Source organism: Pleurodeles waltl, chromosome 4_2 (assembly GCF_031143425.1).
Source record: "Pleurodeles waltl isolate 20211129_DDA chromosome 4_2, aPleWal1.hap1.20221129, whole genome shotgun sequence".
Lineage (NCBI taxonomy): Eukaryota > Metazoa > Chordata > Amphibia > Caudata > Salamandridae > Pleurodeles > Pleurodeles waltl.
Window position 1 is genome coordinate 41,626,970 of NC_090443.1, and position 27,218 is coordinate 41,654,187.

General features: G+C 48.4%; 2 protein-coding genes across 4 annotated transcripts in view; one reads left to right on the forward strand and one right to left on the reverse strand.

The window, feature by feature from the left end:
* LOC138292149 (putative nuclease HARBI1) overlaps window positions 1-22,106 on the reverse strand; it is a 49,386-nt gene extending 27,280 nt beyond the window's left edge. The window contains exon 1 of the mRNA XM_069230559.1: window positions 21,966-22,106. Coding sequence (XP_069086660.1) covers window positions 21,966-21,990 — 25 coding nt within the window. The 5' untranslated portion in view covers window positions 21,991-22,106. The remainder of the gene's footprint in view (window positions 1-21,965) is intronic.
* The window catches only part of ANKRD52 (ankyrin repeat domain 52), a 664,467-nt gene continuing 659,044 nt past the window's right edge, over window positions 21,796-27,218 (forward strand). The window contains exon 1 of one of the 3 annotated variants that reach the window (XM_069230557.1): window positions 21,796-22,000. In XM_069230557.1, coding sequence (XP_069086658.1) covers window positions 21,974-22,000 — 27 coding nt within the window. In that variant the 5' untranslated portion in view covers window positions 21,796-21,973. Of the gene's footprint in view, window positions 22,001-22,222; window positions 22,424-27,218 lie in introns of those variants that run through there. The other 2 variants (XM_069230556.1, XM_069230555.1) reach the window with 2 other exon arrangements.

Below are 27,218 nucleotides of genomic sequence, written 5' to 3' on the forward strand. Positions count from 1 at the left end.
CTCCCCTGGCCTCCACTGGGACAATCAAAGGATCCTGGTCTTCCCGGATTACACCCGTGAAGTCCAAACTAAACGGCGATCATACGAGCAAGTGAAACAGAAGTTGAGAGCGATGCAACTCTCCTACATGCTCCTCTTCCCAGCTCGCCTTAAGGTAATCCTGGCCGGCAAGGCACACTTTTTTTAAACACCCGAAGAGGCGTGGGACTGGCTGACGGCGGACGGCTTGAGGAACCGCCGAGGCCCAACCGGTCCGCAGGAGAATTCCCATTCGACAAGAACAGTCACACGAGTGGATACGCGCAGGAGCCGAAAACGCACCAGATCTAGGCGAGGGGGACTCAGAGGCTCCAACACCCAACCGGAGGGGGACTCCCACTCTGCACGAGATCCTCCAACGGGCGGTCTGCCCGGGGGACCAAGTCACAGAAGAGATAAAGATTGACGATCGCCTGAGCCAGTCCCCTGACCTTGCCTGAAGGGGACTCCGCCTATGTCGGGCTCCGGATCGCTGAGACCGGCCGATGGCGCCAGGCGCCGCCACCACACAACTGTAACAAGGTCAAGTTGATGTTGATTCTCCGTTATACTCTTTGGCGATTTCACTAAGGAGGGGGGGTTTCTCACTATCGTATTGTAATTGATCCGACATACAGGAGGGGTCCATCACTCCACTCAATGACAGTCTACATGGCTGTATTGCCCCGGTTGGGCCTTAGGGCGACAGATGCTTCGAGGGTGGAAGTATGGGGTGGGGGGAGGTTGGGGTGTTTAAAGCTCACGTTCGAGCTTAGTGTAGTGTTTATGATAAGTTATTGTAGTATTACCAACATATATCGTACAGGTCCTTTTCAAGCAGCGCATCTACCGACAGGCCCTGAATCGAAGCCCAATTTCCACCACACAGACATGGTACAAACAGCCCCCCACTGACAAAGATTCTGTCATGGAACGTTAATGGCCTCTTAGATAAAATAAAAAGATCAGCAGTGTTTAGTACATTGCGCAGATACTCCCCCTCAGTGGTTCTCCTACAGGAGACACATCTACTTGGAACTAAGTGCCCCATGCTGGCGCGGGGGGGTTTGATAGGGTGTTTCACGCAGGCTTCACAAGAGGCTCTAGGGGGGTGGCCATTCTACTCCATCGCTCTCTACCCATAGTAGTTGCCTCCACTAAATCAGACCCACAGGGTAGATTTGTAACGGTGACCGGTACACTACACAGCTCAACGGTTAACTACATATGTGCATACGCCCCCCCAGCCGGCTTCGATACCTTCTTACTAAGCCTCCGCCGAACTCTCATTGCCCTCCCGCAAGGGCTTACACTTGTTGGAGGTGATTTTAACGCTGTCCTAGACCCTAAATTAGATGTATCCGGGCCCATCTCCTCCGTCCGAACCGGGAGAGCATCCAATTTAAACGGTTGGACGACAGAATTGGGACTATGTGAGGTGTGGAGGACATGGCACCCCAGGGCACGGCAATACACACACACACATCGGCAGCTCACCACTCTCAGGCAAGAATTGACCTGGTGTTTATGCCTGCGCTAGATGTCTCCAGGGTTACCGGTGCTGAGATACTCCCCCGGGGAGTCTCAGACCACTCCCCAGTACAGATCCGATTGGGAAGCGCGTCCCCCTATCAGCGCCCCACGTGGCGCATGAATACATGGTACTTGCAAAACAAGGACTATACTCTTGAATTAAGAGACCACCTCACCCAATTTTTCAATCACAGCATGGGGTCCGTACGGTCCCCAGGCACGGTCTGGGCAGCATGTAAAGCCACGCTTAGAGGCTACGCCAAACACCGAATACGTACCCGTGAGAGAGCCCGGGACCAACAAGTAACAGAACTGGAGGCTAAAGCCCTGGCATTGGAACGGTCCACGACCACTGCTACATCTGCCTCAGCCTTAAGACGTCTAACGGCGATTAGAGAAGAGATAAAGCAACTGGTGCTTGAAGCCGCAAAGCATGCCTGGAGAGCATCGGCAGCTCGTGTGTATGGCTGGGGGGATAAGAACGGCAAACTCCTCCACTGGTTGGTCACGTGCCCACTAGCCAACAGAGTTATCCCTGAGATCACGAGTGAGACGGGCTCGATAGGGAGAACCCCCAATGAAATTGTAGGGAGCTTCGCCTCCTACTACACCCAATTATACGCGGTGCGTCACCGTCCAACAGCTGAAATGGAGTCTCCCCTCCTGGAAGACATTACTCTCCCCAGTATTCCACAGGCAACCAGGGTAAAAATGGATGAAACCATAACCCTGGCCGAAATCGCAACAGCCGTAGCCGGCCTGGCGACAAATAAGACGCCCGGACCAGACGGTTTTCCGGCTGAACTCTAAAATAAATGCGGTGACATATTAGGCCCTCACCTACTCAGCATGCTCAATGAAGCAGAGGAAAACGGCCACTTCCCCACTGGAATAGACCAAGCCACAATAGTGGTGATCCCAAAGACCCAACCCCCCTCGCGTGACCCCTCAGCCTATAGACCAATCTCCTTGCTCAATGCCGAGATTAAGATATTTTCAACCCTACTCGCTACAAGACTGAAAGCGGTGCTCCCCACACTGATACATCCAGATCAATGTGGCTTTATGCCCGCTCGTAGCACCAGACACTGTATTAGGAGGCTACAAGTCGCACTGGCTCAGCGCGGCACCCTGACTGGGTCCCCCCTTGCCCTCCTCCTAGTAGATTTTGAGAAAGCCTTCGATACAGTGGACTGGTGTAGGAAGTTGGCTCTGTATGTGCTATTTCAAAGTAAGGAATAGCATGCACAGAGTCCAAGGGTTCCCCTTAGAGGTAAAATAGTGGTAAAAATAGATAATACTAATGCTCTATTTTGTGGTAGTGTGGTCGAGCAGTAGGCTTATCCAAGGAGTAGTGTTAAGCATTTGTTGTACATACACATAGACAATAAATGAGGTACACACACTCAGAGACAAATCCAGCCAATAGGTTTTGTTAGAGAAAAATATCTTTTCTTAGTTTATTTTAAGAACCACAGGTTCAAATTTAACATGTAATATCTTGTTTGAAAGGTATTGCAGGTAAGTACATTAGGAACTTTGAATCATTTCAATTGCATGTATACTTTTCAAGTTATTCACAAATAGCTATTTCAAAAGTGGACACAGTGCAATTTTCACAGTTCCTGGGGGAGGTAAGTTTTTGTTAGTTTTACCAGGTAAGTAAGACACTTACAGGGTTCAGTTCTTGGTCCAAGGTAGCCCACCGTTGGGGGTTCAGAGCAACCCCAAAGTTACCACACCAGCAGCTCAGGGCCGGTCAGGTGCAGAGTTCAAAGTGGTGCCCAAAACGCATAGGCTAGAATAGAGAGAAGGGGGTGCCCCGGTTCCGGTCTGCTTGCAGATAAGTACTCACGTCTTCGGAGGGCAGACCAGGGGGGTTTTGTAGGGCACCGGGGGGGACACAAGCCCACACAGAAATTTCACCCTCAGCGGCGCGGGGGCGGCCGGGTGCAGTGTCAGAACAAGCGTCGGGTTCGCAATGTTAGTCAATGAGAGATCAAGGGATCTCTTCAGCGCTGCAGGCAGGCAAGGAAGGGCTTCCTCGGGGAAACCTCCACTTGGGCAAGGGAGAGGGACTCCTGGGGGTCACTTCTGCAGTGAAAGTCCGGTCCTTCAGGTCCTGGGGGCTGCGGGTGCAGGGTCTTTTCCAGGCGTCGGGACTTAGGTTTCAGAGAGTCGCGGTCAGGGGAAGCCTCGGGATTCCCTCTGCAGGCGGCGCTGTGGGGGCTCAGGGGGGACAGGTTTTGGTACTCACAGTCGTAGAGTAGTCCGGGGGTCCTCCCTGAGGTGTTGGTTCTCCACCAGCCGAGTCGGGGTCGCCGGGTGCAGTGTTGCAAGTCTCACGCTTCTTGCGGGGAGATTGCAGGGTTCTTTAAAGCTGCTTCTTGAAACAAAGTTGCAGTCTTTTTGGAGCAGGTCCGCTGTCCTCGGGAGTTTCTTGTCGTCGTCGAAGCAGGGCAGTCCTCAGAGGATTCAGAGGTCGCTGGTCCCTTTGGAAGGCGTCGCTGGAGCAGAGTTCTTTGGAAGGCAGGAGACAGGCCGGTGAGTTTCTGGAGCCAAGGCAGTTGTTGTCTTCTGGTCTTCCTCCGCAGGGGTTTTCAGCTAGGCAGTCCTTCTTCTTGTTGTTGCAGGAATCTAATTTTCTAGGGTTCAGGGTAGCCCTTAAATACTAAATTTAAGGGCGTGTTTAGGTCTGGGGGGTTAGTAGCCAATGGCTACTAGCCCTGAGAGTGGGTACACCCTCTTTGTGCCTCCTCCCAAGGAGAGGGGGTCACAATCCTAACCCTATTGGGGGAATCCTCCATCTGCAAGATGGAGGATTTCTAAAAGTTAGAGTCACCTCAGCTCAGGACACCTTAGGGGCTGTCCTGACTGGCCAGTGACTCCTCCTTGTTATTCTCATTATTTTCTCCGGCCTTGCCGCCAAAAGTGGGGGCCGGGGCCGGAGGGGGCGGGCAACTCCACTAGCTGGAGTGTCCTGCGGTGCTGTGACAAAGGGGTGAGCCTTTGAGGCTCACCGCCAGGTGTTACAGCTCCTGCCTGGGGGAGGTGTTAGCATCTCCACCCAGTGCAGGCTTTGTTACTGGCCTCAGAGTGACAAAGGCACTCTCCCCATGGGGCCAGCAACATGTCTCTAGTGTGGCCGGCTGCTGGAACTAGTCAGCCCACACAGACAGTCGGTTAAGTTTCAGGGGGCACCTCTAAGGTGCCCTCTGGGGTGTATTTTGCAATAAAATGTACACTGGCATCAGTGTGCATTTATTGTGCTGAGAAGTTTGATACCAAACTTCCCAGTTTTCAGTGTAGCCATTATGGTGCTGTGGAGTTCGTGTTTAACAAACTCCCAGACCATATACTCTTATGGCTACCCTGCACTTACAATGTCTAAGGTTTTGTTTAGACACTGTAGGGGTACCCTGCTCATGCACTGGTACCCTCACCTATGGTATAGTGCACCCTGCCTTAGGGCTGTAAGGCCTGCTAGAGGGGTGACTGACCTATACTTGCATAGGCAGTGAGAGGCTGGCATGGCACCCTGAGCGGAGTGCCATGTCGACTTACTCGTTTTGTTCTCACTAGCACATACAAGCTGGTAAGCAGTGTGTCTGTGCTGAGTGAGAGGTCTCCAGGGTGGCATAAGACATGCTGCAGCCCTTAGAGACCTTCCTTGGCATCAGGGCCCTTGGTACTAGAAGTACCAGTTACAAGGGACTTATCTGGATGCCAGGGTCTGCCAATTGTGGATACAAAAGTACAGGTTAGGGAAAGAACACTGGTACTGGGGCCTGGTTAGCAGGCCTCAGCACACTTTCAATTGTAAACATAGCATCAGCAAAGGCAAAAAGTCAGGGGGCAACCATGCCAAGGAGGCATTTCCTTACACAACCCCCCCCAAACGAAAGAGGATGAGACTAACCTTTCCCAAGAGAGTCTTCATGTTCTAAGTGGAAGAACCTGGAAAGGCCATCTGCATTGGCATGGGCAGTCCCAGGTCTGTGTTCCACTATAAAGTCCATTCCCTGTAGGGAGATGGACCACCTCAACAGTTTAGGATTTTCACCTTTCATTTGCATCAGCCATTTGAGAGGTCTGTGGTCAGTTTGAACTAGGAAGTGAGTCCCAAAGAGGTATGGTCTCAGCTTCTTCAGGGACCAAACCACAGCAAAGGCCTCCCTCTCAATGGCACTCCAACGCTGCTCCCTGGGGAGTAACCTCCTGCTAATGAAAGCAACAGGCTGGTCAAGGCCATCATCATTTGTTTGGGACAAAACTGCCCCTATCCCATGTTCAGAGGCATCTGTCTGCACAATGAACTGCTTAGAATAATCTGGAGCTTTTAGAACTGGTGCTGAGCACATTGCTTGTTTCAGGGTGTCAAAGGCCTGTTGGCATTCCACAGTCCAGTTCACTTTCTTGGGCATTTTCTTGGAGGTGAGTTCAGTGAGGGCTGTCACAATGGATCCATATCCCTTCACAAACCTCCTGTAATACCCAGTCAAGCCAAGGAATGCCCTGACTTGAGTCTGGGTTTTTGGAGCTACCCAGTCCAGAATAGTCTGGATCTTGGGTTGGAGTGGCTGAACTTGGCCTCCACCTACAAGGTGGCCCAAGTAAACCACAGTTCCCTGCCCTATCTGGCATTTGGATGCCTTGATAGAGAGGCCTGCAGATTGCAGAGCCTTCAAAACCTTCTTCAGGTGGACCAGGTGATCCTGCCAGGTGGAGCTAAAGACAGCAATATCATCAAGATAAGCTGTGCTAAAGGACTCCAAGCCAGCAAGGACTTGATTCACCAACCTTTGGAAGGTGGCAGGGGCATTCTTTAAACCAAAGGGCATAACAGTAAACTGATAATGCCCATCAGGTGTGGAGAATGCTGTTTTCTCTTTTGCTCCAGGTGCCATTTTTATTTGCCAGTACCCTGCTGTCAAGTCAAAGGTACTTAAGAATTTGGCAGCACCTAATTTATCTATGAGCTCATCAGCTCTAGGAATTGGATGAGCATCTGTCTTGGTGACAGAGTTGAGCCCTCTGTAGTCCACACAAAACCTCATCTCTTTCTTTCCATCTTTGGTGTGAGGTTTGGGGACTAAGACCACTGGGCTAGCCCAGGGGCTGTCAGAGCGCTCAATTACTCCCAATTCCAGCATCTTGTGGACTTCCACCTTGATGCTTTCCTTAACATGGTCAGACTGTCTAAAAATTTTGTTTTTGACAGGCATGCTGTCTCCTGTGTCCACATCATGGGTACACAGGTGTGTCTGACCAGGGGTTAGGGAGAAGAGTTCAGGAAACTGTTGTAGGACTCTCCTACAATCAGCTTGCTGTTGGCCAGAGAGGGTGTCTGAGTAGATCACTCCATCTACTGAGCCATCTTTTGGGTCTGATGACAGAAGATCAGGGAGAGGTTCACTCTCTGCCTCCTGATCCTCATCTGTTACCATCAACAGATTTACATCAGCCCTGTCATGGAAGAGCTTAAGGCGGTTCACATGGATCACCCTCTTGGGGCTCCTGCTTGTGCCCAGCTCCACCAATTAGGTGACCTGACTCTTCCTTTCTAGCACTGGGTAAGGGCCACTCCATTTGTCCTGGAGTGCCCTGGGAGCCACAGGCTCCAGAACCCAGACTTTCTGCCCTGGTTGGAACTCAACCATTGCAGCCTTTTGGTCATACCAAAACTTCTGGAGCTGTTGGCTGGCCTCAAGGTTTTTGGTTGCCTTTTCCATGTACTCTGCCATTCTAGAGCGAAGGCCAAGTACATAGTCCACTATGTCTTGTTTAGGCTCATGAAGAGGTCTCTCCCAGCCTTCTTTAACAAGAGCAAGTGGTCCCCTTACAGGGTGGCCAAACAGAAGTTCAAAGGGTGAGAATCCTACTCCCTTCTGTGGCACCTCTCTGTAAGCAAAAAGCAGACATGGCAAGAGGACATCCCATCTCCTTTTGAGTTTTTCTGGGAGCCCCATGATCATGCCTTTTAATGTCTTGTTGAATCTCTCAACTAAGCCATTAGTTTGTGGATGGTATGGTGTAGTGAATTTGTAAGTCACTCCACACTCATTCCACATGTGTTTTAGGTATGCTGACATGAAGTTGGTACCTCTGTCAGACACCACCTCCTTAGGGAAACCCACTCTGGTAAAGATACCAATGAGGGCCTTGGCTACTGCAGGGGCAGTAGTCGACCTAAGGGGAATAGCTTCAGGATACCTAGTAGCATGATCCACTACTACTAGGATGTACATATTTCCTGAGGCTGTGGGAGGTTCCAGTGGACCAACTATGTCCACACCCACTCTTTCAAAGGGGACCCCCACCACTGGAAGTGGAATGAGGGGGGCCTTTGGGTGCCCACCTGTCTTACCACTGGATTGACAGGTGGGGCAGGAGAGGCAAAACTCCTTAACCTTCTGGGACATATTGGGCCAGTAGAAGTGGTTGACTAACCTCTCCCACGTCTTGGTTTGTCCCAAATGCCCAGCAAGGGGAATATCATGGGCTAAGGTCAGAATAAACTCTCTGAACGTCTGAGGCACTACCACTCTCCTAGTGGCACCAGGTTTGGGGTCTCTGGCCTCAGTGTACAGGAGTCCATCTTCCCAATAGACCCTATGTGTTCCATTTTTCTTGCCCTTGGACTCTTCAGCAGCTTGCTGCCTAAGGCCTTCAAGAGAGGGACAGGTTTCTTGTCCCTTACACAGCTCCTCCCTTGAGGGTCCCCCTGGGCCTAAGAGCTCAACCTGATAAGGTTCAAGCTCCAAAGGCTCAGTTCCCTCAGAGGGCAGAACTTCTTCCTGAGAAGAGAGGTTCTCTTTTTCTGACTGTGTTGCAGTTGGTTTCCCAACTGACTTTCCTTTTCTCTTGGTAGGCTGGGCCATTTTTCCAGACTCCAGCTCTACTTTTTCACCCTGTGCCTTGCATTGTGCTCTTGTTTTTACACACACCAGTTCAGGGATACCCAGCATGGCTGCATGGGTTTTTAGTTCTACCTCAGCCCATGCTGAGGACTCCAGGTCATTTCCAAGCAGACAGTCTACTGGGATGTTTGAGGAGACCACCACCTGTTTCAGGCCATTGACCCCTCCCCATTCTAAAGTTACCATTGCCATGGGATGTGCTTTAGTTTGATTGTCAGCATTGGTGACTGTATAAGTTTTTCCAGTCAGGTATTGGCCAGGGGAAACCAGTTTCTCTTTCACCATGGTGACACTGGCACCTGTATCCCTCAGGCCCTCTACACTTGTCCCATTAATAAAGAGCTGCTGCCTGTATTTTTGCATGTTAGGCGGCCAGGCAGCTAGTGTGGCTAAATCCACCCCACCCTCAGAGACTAGAGTAGCTTCAGTGTGGACCCTGATTTGCTCTGGGCACACTGTTGATCCCACTTGGAGACTAGCCATTCCAGTGTTACCTGGATTGGAGTTTGGAGTGGAACTTTTCTTGGGACAGGCCTTGTCTCCAGTTTGGTGTCCAGACTGACTACAGTTTCGACACCAGGCCTTTTTGGGATCAAAGTTTTTACCCTTGTACCCAGGATTGTTTTGTGAAGAGGCTCTGGGCCCACCCTCCTGTGCAGGTTTTTGGGGGCCTGTAGAAGACTCTTTACTATTTTTATTTTTGGCTGTCTCACCACCTTTCCCCTGGGGAGGTTTTGTGACCCCTTTCTTTTGGTCACCCCCTGTGGAAGTTTTGGACACGCTAGTCTTGACCCAATGGTCCGCCTTCTTTCCCAATTCTTGGGGAGAAATTGGTCCTAGGTCTACCAGATGCTGATGCAGTTTATCATTGAAACAATTACTTAACAGGTGTTCTTTCACAAATAAATTGTACAGCCCATCATAATTACTTACACCACTGCCTTGAATCCAACCATCTAGTGTTTTTACTGAGTAGTCTACAAAGTCAACCCAGGTCTGGCTCGAGGATTTTTGAGCCCCCCTGAATCTAATCCTATACTCCTCAGTGGAGAATCCAAAGCCCTCAATCAGGGTACCCTTCATGAGGTCATAAGATTCTGCATCTTTTCCAGAGAGTGTGAGGAGTCTATCCCTACACTTTCCTGTGAACATTTCCCAAAGGAGAGCACCCCAGTGAGATCTGTTCACTTTTCTGGTTACACAAGCCCTCTCAAAAGCTGTGAACCATTTGGTGATGTCATCACCATCTTCATATTTAGTTACAATCCCTTTAGGGATTTTCAACATGTCAGGAGAATCTCTGACCCTATTTATGTTGCTGCCACCATTGATGGGTCCTAGGCCCATCTCTTGTCTTTCCCTCTCTATGGCTAGGATCTGTCTTTCCAAAGCCAATCTTTTGGCCATCCTGGCTAACTGGATGTCCTCTTCACTGGAGTTATCCTCAGTGATTTCAGAGTTGTTGGTCCCTCCTGTGAGGGAACCAGCATCTCTGACTATTATTTGTGGAGTCAGGGCTTGAGTAGCCCTGCTCTCCCTAAGTAGGACTGGAGGGGGGGAATTTCCCTCCAAGTCACTATCTTCATCCTCTGAGTTGCCACCCTCAGAGGGGTTGGCCTTTTCAAACTCTGCCAAAAGCTCCTGGAGCTGTACTTTGGTAGGTTTGGGGCCCATTGCTATTTTCTTTAGTTTACAGAGTGACCTTAGCTCTCTCATCTGTAGATGGAGGTAAGGTGTGGTGTTGAGTTCCACCCCAGCCACATCTGTGAAAGACATTTTGCTTCTAAAAGTTGGAATACTTTTTAAGAATCTAAAACTGGTTCTAGAATCTAATTCAAACTTTTACAAACTTTTAAACTCTAAAAAGAAATGCTAACAGGGACTAACACAAGGCCCTAGCAGGACTTTAAAGAATTTAGAAAACTTTTCAAATTGCAAAAATCAATTTCTAATGACAATTTTGGAATTTGTCGTGTGATCAGGTATTGGCTGAGTAGTCCAGCAAATGCAAAGTCTTGTACCCCACCGCTGATCCACCAATGTAGGAAGTTGGCTCTGTATGTGCTATTTCAAAGTAAGGAATAACATGCACAGAGTCCAAGGGTTCCCCTTAGAGGTAAAATAGTGGTAAAAATAGATAATACTAATGCTCTATTTTGTGGTAGTGTGGTCGAGCAGTAGGCTTATCCAAGGAGTAGTGTTAAGCATTTGTTGTACATACACATAGACAATAAATGAGGTACACACACTCGGAGACAAATCCAGCCAATAGGTTTTGTTAGAGAAAAATATCTTTTCTTAGTTTATTTTAAGAACCACAGGTTCAAATTTAACATGTAATATCTTGTTTGAAAGGTATTGCAGGTAAGTACATTAGGAACTTTGAATCATTTCAATTGCATGTATACTTTTCAAGTTATTCACAAATAGCTATTTCAAAAGTGGACACAGTGCAATTTTCACAGTTCCTGGGGGAGGTAAGTTTTTGTTAGTTTTACCAGGTAAGTAAGACACTTACAGGGTTCAGTTCTTGGTCCAAGGTAGCCCACCGTTGGGGGTTCAGAGCAACCCCAAAGTTACCACACCAGCAGCTCAGGGCCGGTCAGGTGCAGAGTTCAAAGTGGTGCCCAAAACGCATAGGCTAGAATGGAGAGAAGGGGGTGCCCCGGTTCCGGTCTGCTTGCAGATAAGTACCCGCGTCTTCGGAGGGCAGACCAGGGGGGTTTTGTAGGGCACCGGGGGGGACACAAGCCCACACAGAAATTTCACCCTCAGCGGCGCGGGGGCGGCCGGGTGCAGTGTCAGAACAAGCGTCGGGTTCGCAATGTTAGTCAATGAGAGATCAAGGGATCTCTTCAGCGCTGCAGGCAGGCAAGGAAGGGCTTCCTCGGGGAAACCTCCACTTGGGCAAGGGACTCCTGGGGGTCACTTCTGCAGTGAAAGTCCGGTCCTTCAGGTCCTGGGGGCTGCGGGTGCAGGGTCTTTTCCAGGCGTCGGGACTTAGGTTTCAGAGAGTCGCGGTCAGGGGAAGCCTCGGGATTCCCTCTGCAGGCGGCGCTGTGGGGGCTCAGGGGGGACAGGTTTTGGTACTCACAGTCGTAGAGTAGTCTGGGGGTCCTCCCTGAGGTGTTGGTTCTCCACCAGCCGAGTCGGGTCGCCGGGTGCAGTGTTGCAAGTCTCACGCTTCTTGCGGGGAGATTGCAGGGTTCTTTAAAGCTGCTTCTTGAAACAAAGTTGCAGTCTTTTTGGAGCAGGTCCGCTGTCCTCGGGAGTTTCTTGTCGTCGTCGAAGCAGGGCAGTCCTCAGAGGATTCAGAGGTCGCTGGTCCCTTTGGAAGGCGTCGCTGGAGCAGAGTTCTTTGGAAGGCAGGAGACAGGCCGGTGAGTTTCTGGAGCCAAGGCAGTTGTTGTCTTCTGGTCTTCCTCCGCAGGGGTTTTCAGCTAGGCAGTCCTTCTTCTTGTTGTTGCAGGAATCTAATTTTCTAGGGTTCAGGGTAGCCCTTAAATACTAAATTTAAGGGCGTGTTTAGGTCTGGGGGGTTAGTAGCCAATGGCTACTAGCCCTGAGAGTGGGTACACCCTCTTTGTGCCTCCTCCCAAGGGGAGGGGGTCACAATCCTAACCCTATTGGGGGAATCCTCCATCTGCAAGATGGAGGATTTCTAAAAGTTAGAGTCACCTCAGCTCAGGACACCTTAGGGGCTGTCCTGACAGGCCAGTGACTCCTCCTTGTTATTCTCATTATTTTCTCCGGCCTTGCCGCCAAAAGTGGGGGCCGGGGCCGGAGGGGGCGGGCAACTCCACTAGCTGGAGTGTCCTGCGGTGCTGTGACAAAGGGGTGAGCCTTTGAGGCTCACCGCCAGGTGTTACAGCTCCTGCCTGGGGGAGGTGTTAGCATCTCCACCCAGTGCAGGCTTTGTTACTGGCCTCAGAGTGACAAAGGCACTCTCCCCATGGGGCCAGCAACATGTCTCTAGTGTGTCAGGCTGCTGGAACTAGTCAGCCCACACAGACAGTCGGTTAAGTTTCAGGGGGCACCTCTAAGGTGCCCTCTGGGGTGTATTTTGCAATATAATGTACACTGGCATCAGTGTGCATTTATTGTGCTGAGAAGTTTGATACCAAACTTCCCAGTTTTCAGTGTAGCCATTATGGTGCTGTGGAGTTCGTGTTTAACAAACTCCCAGACCATATACTCTTATGGCTACCCTGCACTTACAATGTCTAAGGTTTTGTTTAGACACTGTAGGGGTACCCTGCTCATGCACTGGTACCCTCACCTATGGTATAGTGCACCCTGCCTTAGGGCTGTAAGGCCTGCTAGAGGGGTGACTGACCTATACTTGCATAGGCAGTGAGAGGCTGGCATGGCACCCTGAGGGGAGTGCCATGTCGACTTACTCGTTTTGTTCTCACTAGCACATACAAGCTGGTAAGCAGTGTGTCTGTGCTGAGGGAGAGGTCTCCAGGGTGGCATAAGACATGCTGCAGCCCTTAGAGACCTTCCTTGGCATCAGGGCCCTTGGTACTAGAAGTACCAGTTACAAGGGACTTATCTGGATGCCAGGGTCTGCCAATTGTGGATACAAAAGTACAGGTTAGGGAAAGAACACTGGTACTGGGGCCTGGTTAGCAGGCCTCAGCACACTTTCAATTGTAAACATAGCATCAGCAAAGGCAAAAAGTCTGGGGGCAACCATGCCAAGGAGGCATTTCCTTACAACTGGTCATATCTGGAACAAGTTCTGAGAAAGAACGGATTTGGACCCAAATTCTGAGGTCTAGTAAAGCTACTTTACTCTAACCCAACTGCCCGTATCCTGGTGAACGGAGTGATCTCAGACCCCTTCCCTATCCGTCGCGGAACCCGTCAGGGGTGTCCGTTGTCGCCGCTGCTCTTCGCCCTTGCGATCGAGCCGCTGGCCACAATGTTGAGAGAAGACCCATTAGTAACGGGATGGGCGTGGCCCACGAGCCCGGAAGACCGGATAGCTCTGTATGCGGATGACGTCCTTATTTACCTTTCCAACCCAGCGGCAAGTGGCCCACGTGTACTAGAACTCTTGGACCTCTTCTCGCAGGCCTCCGGCCTAACACTAAATCCCAGCAAATCCATATTGATACCCTTACACCCCTCCAGAGAATGCATAAGCTGGCAAGCAAACATACCAATCAGCCGAAACAGCTTTAAATATTTAGGGGTGCATATAACCCTGCTCCCTGAGCTAACATGGGAACTCAACATCACACCACTCATCAAAAAGTCCAAAAAAGATCTTCAACGTTGGCGGAATTTACCACTCAACACGCTGGGCAGAGTCGCACTGTACAAGATGATGATACTCCCCAGCTTCCTATACCAGTTGCAGAACTCCCCACACCCAATCCCTCGGAAATGGTTCAACGAGATTGAGACAACTGCACGCCAATTTCTGTGGCACGGTTCTCGACCCAAACTATCCCTCGCCACATGTCAAAGAGACATCTGTGAAGGGGGATTTGGGATGTCTAATATATATTTTTACTACCTGGCCATGCGCCTACTGGTGGTTAACGATTGGATGTCGGGAGGCTGGACCGACCCGGCATATAGGTTAGAACTCCAGGCGATTGGGTACAATGGAGTCTTCACAGCTCTATACGGGGAGTGATTTCACAGACCATCCCCGAGATTACCAGAATGGTGCTGGCGGGGTGGCGAGCGGCACAGAAGGTCACGGGGTGGTGGCCCCGGCTAACACAGCAAACCCCTCTTTGGCATGGGGGATGGCTGAGGGAAGTCTCCGCACTAGAGGGATTCCGTAAGTGGGACGCCATAGGAATATCTACACTGGGTGACATTTGGGGTGACTCACAAATCCGATCCTTCGGGGAACTTCAGAAAGTATACTCTCTAAATAATACACAATTTCACAAGTACCTACAGCTTAGACATGCTCTATTAGTACACTTAAAACCAGGGGACAGCGTACCAGAATACAGTCCACTCGAGGCGAAGGTCATGATGGGACACCTAAACAAAGGAGGGATCTCCCAGATCTACTGTGCTATCCTGGCAAACACGTCCCCCCCTTGAGAAGCTACGTCAGAAATGGGAGGGATGGGTGGGAGTTATAGAAGATGTAGACTGGAGAGAAGCTCTAGCAGCCCCCCAAACACTGGCTATATCTACACGTTTCCAGTTACTGCAAACCCTTTACTTACACTCAGCCTATCTCACCCCCAAACGACTTCACCTGGCTAGTCTTCGCCCTACAGACGAATGCCCCTGATGCTCCCGTCCTGGAGGCGACTTCTTTCACATGACTTGGGCTTGTCCAAATATAGAGTCATACTGGGGGTCAATATTGGAGGAGATCTCTGAGGTCTTGCAAACTAAGATAGAGATGTCCCTGATACCACTTTTATTAGGGGCCATGGGCGAGATGGGCCTGAGCAGGGCGAATCGAATCTTCCTGGGAATGGCTTGCATGGTTGCAAAAAGAGACATCATGTCAGAGTGGAAAGCCGTAAAGGCGCAGACCCTCGCCAAGTGGAGACGAGGAATGGACTGGTGTGCAAGATGTGAAAAACTAGTGTACGAGGTGAGGGGGTGCCCAGACAAATACAATAGAGTGTGGGGGAACTGGGAGAGTTCGCTCGACACTTGATATAATAGATGTCTCCACTAACACCTGAAGATATTGCCTATCGGGAGGGAGGTAGCCTAGTCAAATAGCTATGATCCTTGGGCATCAAGAATAGGAGAGTTAAACCTACAATGTACGAGGTGATGGAGACGACGCTGAACTCATTCAACCAGCACAACAGTAGAGACCACATACCGTGTGCTGTGGTGGTGGGTTCATACTTAAACTAAAATTTTCATTTCACATCTCGTGGAACTCACAAAGGTCCCATGACCAAAAGGATGAACGACTCAGATGCGACACATGACATAACTCACTATGGGCGCCAGGATGTCGGTATTTGTTTTAGTATCGGTACAAGTAATTGTAATTGTTGGTATAGTGTGTATGTACCTCTTTCCCTTTTTTTTTTTTTTTGTGTTTTGTTACTGTTCTTTCTATTCAAAATAAATAAAAATCGTTATAAAAAAAAAATTACAATTTTTGGAACATGGGTTAGGTGTGGTATTCTATAGTCCGCTGCCTCCTCTTTACACTATATTAACAAAAAATCAAGTGCTCTTCCAGTAAAGGGGGAGTTCCTTTGATAGGCTTTGAGATATTTTTTGAGGAATCCACTCAACTGTCATTTGCACCCACTGCTAGGACAGTTTTTGCGCACATGCATTACGATTTTACAAAGATTAAGATTCAGGGTTTACGTCATTTGGATTTTCGTCCCATTCTGTTACTCTGTTATGTTCAAACCATGTGATCAAGGCTGACAGGGGTGTTTCTGTGTCAGCTACAGCACGAGGGTAAAATGGAAGCCCCCGGGGACCGGAGTTGGTGTGGTTGGGTCCTGACGTCAGGACCGAGGAAATAAAGTTGCTGGAGTGTTGGTGCGAAAGCAGTAGTTAACCGAACAAAGTGTGTGGTGTACTTATTGACCCAGATGTTTTCCCCCAGGTTGAACAAAATCAGCTGTCCGTTACTCCCTCGCACATAACAAATTGGCGATGAGGGTGTGCAACGGACCTAGCTCGTACCTGCCCTGGCGACCTGTACGCAGTGCCTGCAGCCTGCGAGAACACGCTGAGTCGAGCGGGCGGCTCCAGCAGCTTGTGATTCCGGCAAAGGCCGGGCTGGAGAGTCACGCAATCGCGCACCGGCATTCCGTTTGGCCTTCCGACTGGTGTTCGTCGGAGGCGGCGTAAGCGGCTGGTGCGTCTTTTGCCGCAGGAGGCAAGCGGACCGGAGAGGATGGCGCGCGCACAGAGCCGACAGCACCATCAAACGGTGAGTCGGCGATCCAGAGCGGGGAACAGGCCACGCCCAGAACAGTTTATTTACGACGTCCTGCTTGCAACCAGCTGGTCGGAGTCAAAGTAAAAGACTCCTATTTTACGTGACACAACGGCAAGGGAAGATTATTCCAATTCTACAAAAAAAAAAGTGAGCCTCATAAGTCTCATTTCCTACGCTGCACTGACATCAAAGGGAACACTTAAGTTGTCTGTGTCACCACAATTACCTAGTCTCTTGGTAGACGCTAACGCACATAACAATGGCCACATTTCCAGCGCTTGAGCCTTTGCTGGTGGAAGGGCACCCATCAGCTCAGGCAGCAAAATGGAAGTCTTGGGTAGAGCGCCTAGAAAATTACTTTGCAGCAATGGCGCTGGACCTCGACCAGCGACGACCCATGCTCCTACACGTGGGCAGGACGGCAATCCACAAGATTAGCAAGGCGGTGGTTGAAGAGGGACCGCCGTTCACATATCTAACTCTCAAAAAAGCAATCACAGCTCATTTTGAACCCCTGGCCAATCCAGACTATGAGCGTTTTCTGCTCAGGCAAGCAAGACAACTACTGGAGGAATCAGAAGACGTCTTCTATGCGCGATTGAGAGAACTGGCCAGCACGTGCACCTTGCCTGACCCTGCGGATGAAATAAGAGCGCAATTCATTCAAGGGTGCCATTCCACCAAGTTAAGGGAACACATACTACAAATTCCAGGCATGACAATGGCAGACATGTTGACTATGGGTCGATCAAAGGAGCTATCCAAAGTACGGGCGGCACACATGGAATCTGCGCTTGCACAGTCCTTCAAGGTAGAACCAGTAAATGCCATCACATCTGCGGCCACAGTAAGAAAAAAAAGACAAACCGAAGTCTACCAGCACGAGTCGCTCCTGCTACATGTGTGGAGGGTCCTACCCACACCAAGGCAAATGTCCAGCGTTAGGAAAACAATGCACTAACTGTCGGAAGCTCAATCATTTTGTCAAGGTGTGCCATTCCACAGCAAGGCCCAAGGGAGAAAGACCCAAAACAATGCACACCGCGAAAACAATTCAACAACAAGAGGACACCACAGACATGGATGATGATGATGAGCCAGAAGGAACGGTATACATTATTCATGCAACTGAACCAGACAGTCGGATTAGGAAGAAAATTCCCAAGTGCAAAATACGGGTAGCAGGTCATCAGGTGACTGCACTCATCGATACGGGGCCCTCAATAAACATACTGGCTCAATCCGCATTCAGCCAACTACCAAATCGCCCCCAACTTCGTCATACATCAGTGCAAGTGTTTGCATTTGGATCTGCCACGCCCATTCCACTGGCCGGGGTGTTCACCACGGACGTCACACATGAAGACACAACCACCTGGGCAAAAATATATGTGATAAAAATAGGCACAGGAATGCTACTCAGTTGCCGCACAGCGGAAGAGCTAAAGTTGGTGGTGTTTGCATTCAGTATACATCTAGGGGCACTGGAGTGCCTGGAAGAAGAGTACGCTGATCTGTTCAAAGGGATTGAGTGTCTGAAAGATCGTCAGGTAAAACTACACATTGATAAAACTATCGAACCAGTGGCCCTCAAACACAGACGCATAGCATTTCACCTTTGACCCCAGGTGGAAGCGGAGCTACGGAAGCTAGCAGAGGCTGACATTATTGAGAAAGTGGAAGGACCAACGCCATGGGTGTCACCGATTGTGGTCACATGCAAACCAAAACAACCTGGCGAAGTGCGTATCTGTGTTGATATGAGGCTACCAAATGTGGCTATCCGGAGGGAACGTCATCTCACCCCCATGGTGGATGATATTGTAGCGGAAGTCAGTGGCTCAAGTTGGTTCTCGAAAATGGACCTCCGTGCAGGCTATCATCAGCTGATGTTGGCACCGGAATCCAGAGCCATAATGACATTCTTCACCCACGTTGGGCTAAGAAGGTACCGGCGTTTGAGTTTTGGGATCGCCAGCGCCGTAGAAGTATTTCAAGACACTATTCGAGGGGTGCTGGCTGGTCTGGAGGGTGTCATCAATGTGAGCGATGACATCCTAGTGCACGCTCCCACAGTTGAAGTGCACTTAAAGAGACTTTGTGCTGTGTTCCACATGCTGCACCTAAATGGTTTAGCGCTACACAGAGAAAAATGTGAATTCTTGAGACAAGACATTGCATTTTTCGGGTATCACTTTTCAGAAAAAGGAGTTCGGCCTGATCCCGAGAAAGTGGTTGATATCAAATCGGCACCCACATCTGTCACAGGAGTCCGCAGTTTCTTGGGTATGGTAATGTACTGTGGAAGGTTCATTCCAAATCTGACCTCCCTCACGACTCCTCTGAGAGAGGTCACCAAGACCCACACCACGTGGGAATGGAGCACGATACGAGAGACTGCATTTCAAGCAACCAAGCAAGCGCTATCGGCAGACACCACGTTAGTTTATTTTGACCCTGCCAAAGACACAGAACTGTCGATGCCAGTCCCGTGGGGCTGCGGGCTGTCCTGTCACAAAAGGGTGATGATGGCGAATGGGCACCGGTGGCGTATGCTAGCAGAGCATTAACAATGATGGAGAGACGCTATTCCCATATTGAAAAAGAAGCGTTAGCTGTACACTGGGGATGTCGTCATTTTCATCTGTACATATATGGTCATCCTATTGTTGTATCCACGGACCACAAGCCACTGATACCTTTATTCAGTAAAATGGGGTCTCAACCTCCACCCCAAATATAAAAATGTATTCTCCAGCTGCAGGGATACCAACTTTCTGCGGTGTACAGACCGGGTGCACAAAACCCAGCTGACTACCTCTCAAGACATGCCAGACCAGTCAAGACTTGGGAGGAAGATGAGGCTGAAGCAGTTGAGGAATACGTGAGGCTGGTGGTGGAAAGATCCAGGCCACTGCCGATGTCACTGAAAGAGATACAAGAGGCCACCAGGATGGATGAGGCCTTGCAACTGGCAATGTCGTGTGTTCGTGATGGTAGGTGGCATCTGTTGAAACAGAATTCGTCTCTCAGAACGACAGAAGCCAGTGCAACACTGCAGTCAGTGTTCGACACAAACTGGCAGTCTCCTCCGAGGATTGTCTCTTGCGGGGCAGTCGTTCTATCAGGAGATGGTGAAGACAAAGGCAAGGTTGCGAAGTAAGGTATGGTTTCCTGATTTGGATGCCTGTGTGGAACAGACCATACAGCACTGTCATGTGTGTCAAACCCTGAGCCCAGCGGAACCTCCATCGCCCATCATCACAGAGCCGATTCCCTCTACTCTGTGGCAAAGGGCCAGTCAGATCTAGGCAGTTTGCCCGACAGACGACACATGCTAGTTTTCATTGATGTTTTTTCAAAATACCCCGAGGTGGGAGTTCTGGAATCCACCATCACACAGAGAGTGATACCATGTCTGGAGAAAATAATGGCTACCCATGGGATCCTGCAAGAATTGAGAACAGACAATGGTCCCCCTTTTTCAAGTCACGAGTTTGCCTCCTACCTAGTTTCGCATGCCATTCATCACAGAAAGATCACTCCCGGTGGCCCCAAGCCAACGGGGAAGTGGAATGATTTGTGAGGACATTAAACAAGGTGCTGAGGATTGAAGTAGCCCAGGGTAGGAACATGGAGTGTGCCATTTTTGAATTTCTAAGGGAATACCGTCTGACGCCACACTGCACGACGGGAGTGGCCCCTAGTGTGGTTTGTATGCGCAGGAAAGTAAGAGACACGATTCCTCATGTGAGCATTCCCACTCCGCTCCAAGATCATGTGGCTATCTGGCTATGCCATCGCAAAATACAGAATGATCGAATGTCTCAGAAGAGACGAGCTCGCATCAGAGACCTACAAGTAGGAGAATTGGTGCTGATGAAGAATCGACATCCGGGGGGGAAATTCAGACTTTCGTTTGAGCCCATTCCATGGACCGTTGTCCGAGTAAAGGGCACATTGGTGACGGTGAACAGAGGTACTGAAGTGGTAACGAGAAATGTTTCCTGGTTTAAGCGATACTATCGAAATGAGCTGGATCAGGGGTCACCTGAAATGTCAGAGTGTGGTGTCGGTAATGAGGAGGAGGGGGAAATGCCTTTTCCTGTCAATGATGAATCCTTACCTGGTCCTGACAGATCCTCCACGGAAGCCCAGGATGTGCTGGGGGCAATTCCGAACCGTGATCATGATTCTGATGCTCGTGGAACAAACTCAAATGTTTCCCTTACGGATTCTACAACAGATGCAGCACTTCGAAAAGGAATGGGCCGATATGATCTACGTCCCCAGCCTTCTGCCATCATAAAGCTCAAGGACTATGTATGTTCATAACTGTGAACTCCTGGTAGAGCTCATACAGGTTTAATGGTAATTGTGTTTTTTGTTTCCATTGTTGGGGAAGTGACACCAGCGCATGTGTTGACAACTAGTTCGGTTTCGCGTTTGTTTATTTTATTTTGAGTTAAGGAGGAATGTTATGTTCAAACCATATGATCAAGGCTGACAGGGGTGCTTCTGTATCAGCTACAGCACGAGGGTAAAAGGGAAACCCCCAGGGGCCGGACTTTGTGTGGTTGGGTCCTGACGTCAGGACCGAGGAAATAAAGGTGCCGGAGTGTTGGCGCGAAGGCAGTAGTTAACCGAACAAAGTGTGTGGTGTACTTATTGACCCAGACGTTTCCCCCCAGGTTGAACAAAATCTGCTGTCCGTTACTCCCTCGCACATAACATTACTCTAGGTTTAGTTTTTGATCCTGAACTTCACCGCTATGGAATAGGATTAAGGAGATGACACCATCAAAAGCTGTAGTATTAGTTCTATTACCTGGTTTAAAAAATATTGTGATGATGCCATAAAATAGACGGTGTAGTTTTTCTTACATTGTTTTATTGCTGGGGTAAAAATTACGTAAGAGTTTATTCTAATCCCAAATAAAGCCTACAGATCCCACAGACCCCTAGTGCCACTCAAGAAGAATGATTTATACATGTTTTCTAAAATACCACCTTTTTGCATACAAGCTTCGTAGTTATTGCTTGACATACTCGCCCAGTTCTATGCTTTAAACAATAAACTTTGCAATCTAAGGCTTGTTTCGTATTTGGCGTCATATTGTTTTCATTCTGAGCCATTCGGCATCGGCTACGGACCTGGGCTTTCCCATGGGAATGCTGCTGTTAAAGGTTATGAACACAGTTGGGCGGAAAACGGCAAAACAAAATACAAGGAAAATAACAGAAAACACGAAACGCAAAGGAAACCGGTGGATATAGTGTCATGGAAGCATTACTTCTCGCAGCAAGTGTACTTTACCTCTGAACACTACGTTTGGCTCGTCACGCTAGGAAAGTATTTTTGTTTTGTGTATTTGAAGCTGGCGTGCCTGCGCTCCCCCGGCTTTCCGGAGGGGGCGCTGGGTTGGCTCTTCGTGCAGTCTCACCAGCTCTCCGGCGGGGGCGCTCCCATTCCTCCCCCCACACGGCCCCCGCACTTCCCGCGGATCTCGGAGCTGGCCTGTATCCCTCCCTGCCCGGGGCTAGCTGCCCCCCATGCCGCGCGCCTCATGCTGACTCACCCCGGGAAATGGGGATCCTCGGCATCACTGACCAGGTAGGACGCTCTCGGCTCCGGCGGGAGAACTACGCAAGCCCGGTGATGCAGCGCGGCCTACTGCGTCTGCGGGGAGCGGAGCCAGGCGATGGAGGCGGCAGACGGGGCCTTGCGCTGAAGGGGAAGGCGCAGTGGGCTGCGGAGCAGGCCCGGAGGGGCAGGGGCTGCACCGAAGGTTATTGTGGGAGGGGATGTTACCCCGGACGTGGAAAGGGTGCTCTTGCCGCAGGCTTATTCCCGGCGCAGGAGGCTCTCTATCCCGCCCCTGTGTTTCGCTGGGTTGCACGAGCTGGAAAGGCGACTGTGAAACCCGGGCAGACCTAGAGAGAAGTGGGGGAGAGGAGCCCACGGCGGCGGGCAACGTGCGGGGGTGTGACGCGTTCGATGGCCCCCATGACAGCGGGTACAGGAGGCACCGAGCGGGTACATGGCTTCGCACGGCGGGGGGAGGGGCAGAGGTCCCTGTGCAGTGGCTTATACTGCCGGGTACAAGGGTCTTAGTGGCAGGAGGGGTGCGCTTCGATGGAGGTGGCGGAGGCCCCGGTACAGAGCACATATACCGGTACATAGTAGCAGGGCCCGGTACAAGGTGCATGAAGAACACAGGACGGTATCATATGTACCATCAAAGACGTATTGGGTCTGGTACAGGGTGCACGGGTTCCGGTGCCGCAGAGACTGGAGTGGGGCTGAGCTCCTGGTACAAAGCTTGGTACACCATCTGCCACAAGGTATTTTAGGAGAGAAAGGCTCCATTTGTACACGCTTCACCAGACGGGCCTAATACTTGGGGCAAAGGACTGGTCCAAGGGAGACACGGTTATCTGTGCTACAAGGTGCACATATAGGGCCAGGGTCCAGTGGTACAAGGGTCATTGCTTTGATGACAAATGGTAGTGAATAGATACAGATGACATTCTGTTCTTTTAAAGGGTGGCAGCATATAAGGGTCGCTAGGATTGTCAGGTGAGTGCACAGCAGCAGTGGGTCCGGCTTGTTTTATTTTGGTTTTGTACAGTGTACTGTTGACCACAAACCGGCATCCTGGTACAGGGGTGTGGAATTGAATAAAATACCTACTTCTCCATGGGACAGGTTGCTTCTTAAATATGTTTCTCCTGTTTAAAAAAAAAAAAATCTACTTGTCCCTTTGGTGCCATGTACTGCAGCAACAAATTATGGCAGCAGTCTTATTATGTAAGAGCTCTGATAATAGCCTCTCTGATTATGCCAGGGCTACTACTATAATAGGACATGAATACTTGGAATTTAAATCCCTATTATAGCAGTTTTCTTATTTTGCCAACTTTCCATAGATCTACATACTTAGGCTGGAGGAAGCAGTAAGCAATAGTTTCAGGGATGAAATGCCTTTCATTCTGCAAACCTACTAACTTACATGTTTTAAGAATTTTCACCAGCTGTTCTCTAATCTTTTCTCATAATTAGAAAGTTTGGAAATTTACCCCTGACAATGGCAGAAGTAGAAGTTCTTCCAGGGTTGGGAAAAAAGTGGTTGGAGGGAAAGTGAACTTGTAAACCCTCAATAGATTTTCAAATGAGCAAATATACACATGTATATCTGATCGTGCTAAAATACACAGTTAACAAATATTTTCTAGGAGTACGATTTCCTTGTCTACTTCTGTAGGTTCTGGTGCCTTCATTAAGGCCACTATTTCAAAGACATTTACCCTGGGTGCACTTTTGTGACTTTTTTTTTTTTTTTTTAAAGAATTGGGTCCCTAATTAGGTCTGGCATTACAAGACGTTTTGATTTAATTAAACAACTATTTCTCTCTTCACTCAAATTGACACACAGAGTAGTTTTGTTCAGTGCCCGGAACTACTGTGGCAATCAGTGGTGTAATGAACATGGAGGGCCCACCCTCCAGACTCACTGCTGGTCTGAGGGAGCCCCGGGGGGCTGCAAGGCCTTTGTTACACAGCTGATGGCAATGTGTGCTTTTTGAGACCTAACAATTTTTTTTGTGCCAGTGTTTGTCACAAGCATGAGGGCCTGCAAGCTCCCACAACAATAAAGTGTTACAAAAGCCATGTCAAAACAAGACACACATTGACGAAACCAAAAGACTCACAAAAATGACGGATCAGTTGGCTTTGCCAGTGCTTGTTTATTTTCATGCTTCCCATAATCTTGTTGAAAATGGTTGCACTTATTTTCCATTAGAAATATTTTTTTGAAATGCTAGCATGCATCAACACATTTTATTAAATGACTCTTCAAAGAAATAGCACCTAAAATGTCATTGTAGCGAAGCGTTTTTTTTCCTACTTGCATTTGTTTTGTTGAACATTTTATTCTGAAAGCAAAGAATCATCACACTTGCCTACAAGCTTCTGCAAACATTTGCATCTAATCAGAGAGCATTCTGGGAGCATTATACTTAGCCTCATATTGTTAAACGTTTGAAACGTGTACACTTTTTTTTTGTTTTTTTTACTGGAACCACTGTCAGTAGTGTAATGTGACCTTAATCATTTATTTACAGCGCTCACCCTTATAACGAAGGCTTTTCATTAATGAACCACAAATAAAAATTGGAAAAACATTGACATATGGACACACATTAACTCCACTGCAGACAGTTTCCATCTTTGTAAACTGGCAGCCAAAGGGTTTGTGCTGCAGGGGGTTGGTCCTACTAATAAACACGAAAACCTGTTGCCCACAACATATTGTTGCATACAATATGTCTGGGGCATCATAGGAATTCCACCTTCCTGCTGGTACTAGAATTGTACAGAGTTAATCTGGAACTAGTAGGCAAAACCAGTTATTTGGTGAAAAAAACAAATTTCAGTTTTTTTTTCCTGAAAATTGTTTCAGGCACTAAGCTTCGCAGTTTCACTGGAAGAGTGTTCCATAGAGTAGGAGCCAGAAAGCGAAAGAAGCACCCACCTTGAACGGCTTTTCTTATCTGGGGATCACAAGAGGTTTTTTGTAGGGATATTTGAGATCATGGGCAAGGCTCAGCTTCACAGACCCTTGTTTTTTTTTTTTTTTTTGTGGAAACAAATGCCCATCAGACCTTGAATTGTGAGCGCTTTGGAGTGGGAAAACAGAGGAGAGGTGGCAATTGTCTGAAGCTATAATGACGGTACAGAATATTGTAGCGAAAACTAACAGTGGCACTCTAGGTTACCTGCAGATGGTTTAGGAGGAATTTCGATTGGAAAAGATAAAGGGATGTTCCTGTAGCGAAGGCAGGAAGTTTTCAGAGCATGGATCGATGTCTTACAGGCAGGAACTGGCAATAAAGGTAGAACTTCTCTAAGTGACCTATGCAGGGTAGAGAGGGGGCAACCACTGTAGAGATCTGGATGGAGAAAGAACATTTGTCCTCAAATCAGACTGCTACGTTGTTTTTTTTTATTACTGAAGATTTTCATGAGCTCATCCGGTCACCTACTCGATGACTAGGTATGGGCAGAGAGGTAGAATTCCTGTAGCCTGTCGCCCAGGACATATTGTTCTGAGTCGAGGGCAACACGTTTTCATGTCTATTATGTCTTTGAGACAAGTAGGCCCAACGTCCTGCAGTACAAACCCCTTGACTGCCTGTTAACAGTACATTACGGGTTTGGGAAGGGTATTGTCTGCAGTTAAGGTAATTTTTGTGTTCAGATGTCAGTGCTGTTCGAACTTGTATCTATGGCTCATCATTGTAAAGCCATTATTATTAGGGTGAGTGATCTAAAGAAATGTAAGATTCAGACTACATTACTGACGGGTTCCAGTATTTAACATTTATACACACATTTGCAAAGTTTAACACTATGAGGCTACGTATAATGCTCCCGTAATGCTCTCTTATTAGATGTAAATATTTGTAGAATCTTGAAAGCAAGATTGAGGATTATTTGCTTTCAAAATAAGTTGTTCACACAAAAAATGCAACTAGAAAAAAACGTGTTTCGAAAATGTAGATACAATTACTTTGACGCATTTTATAGTAAAATGTGTTGATGCATGCTGGTCTTTCCAAAACACCTTCCTAATGGAAAATCAGGGTTACAAGTTTTAGCAGGATTATGGAAAACATTAAAATTAACAAACACTGGCAAAGCTAAAAGGTCTGACATTGGTGGTCAGACTTTTGGTTTTGTCAATGCATGTCTTGTTTTATCACGGTCTTTGTGCCACTTTATAGCTGTAAGCGCTGCCGACCCTTCACCGTTACAATAAAAATTGGCCAAAAAAAAAAAAATGTTCTAAAAAAGCACACATTGGCACAGCGTTCCTGGCACTGAATAAAGCTATTTTGTGTGCTGATATGCTCTTTATGTAAGAGCTAAATGCTGTTGCTCACAGTGAAGATAGTCTATAGATTGAATAGAGATTGAGAAAGATAGAATTTTGATTAAAAACAAAAGGTCTTGGTTAATGCCAAACGTAAGTAGGGGCGCAATTCTTACGGTCACAAAGGTTCACCCAGGTTAGTGCAGATTTTCGGCTCCCATGAATTTGCAATAATTTACAGAAGTAGTCCAGGAAGTCCTACTCCTACAAAATATTGGTAAACTGCATTTTAGCAGAATGTATATTTGCTAATGCGAAAATCTGTTGAGATTTTACAATTTCACTTTCCTTCCAACCACTTTTTTTTCCCAACCCTGGAAGAAATTTTCTCTCTTCCCCATGTCTGGAGTAAATTTCCAACCCTTCTCAGTATGGGATAAGTTTAGAGAAGAGCTGATGATAACCTCTAAAACATGCAAGTTAATATGTTTGCACAGACTCAAAAAGGCATTCCAACCCTGAAACTAATAGTTAGCAGTACATCCAGCCCCGATATGTCGATCTGCGGAAATGTGGAAATTTAAGTGAATTGCTAGTTTTCAAAAATTACTATAGTATGAGCCCAGGTATTTTCAGAGAGGCTTTAATCAGATCTCCTGTATAAAGAAATTGCTGCAATAAATTGTCACTTAACTATGTGGCATGAAAGGGACAAGTGGATTTTTTTTTTTTAAACAGGGAAAGTAAATTTATGAAGCAACCTGTACAAGTAGATATTTTATTAAATTCCACACCCCTGCATGGGACATGGGTCCAGAAAGAAGTACCTCAGTATTTTTCCAGGTTACTTTAAGACAGCTTTTGGTCATCCAGGTAGCCCCCATCTTCATGGGATCTTAAACGTAAGTCTGGCTTGTTATTATTATTGTAGATAGATACAGTAAGCTGAATATC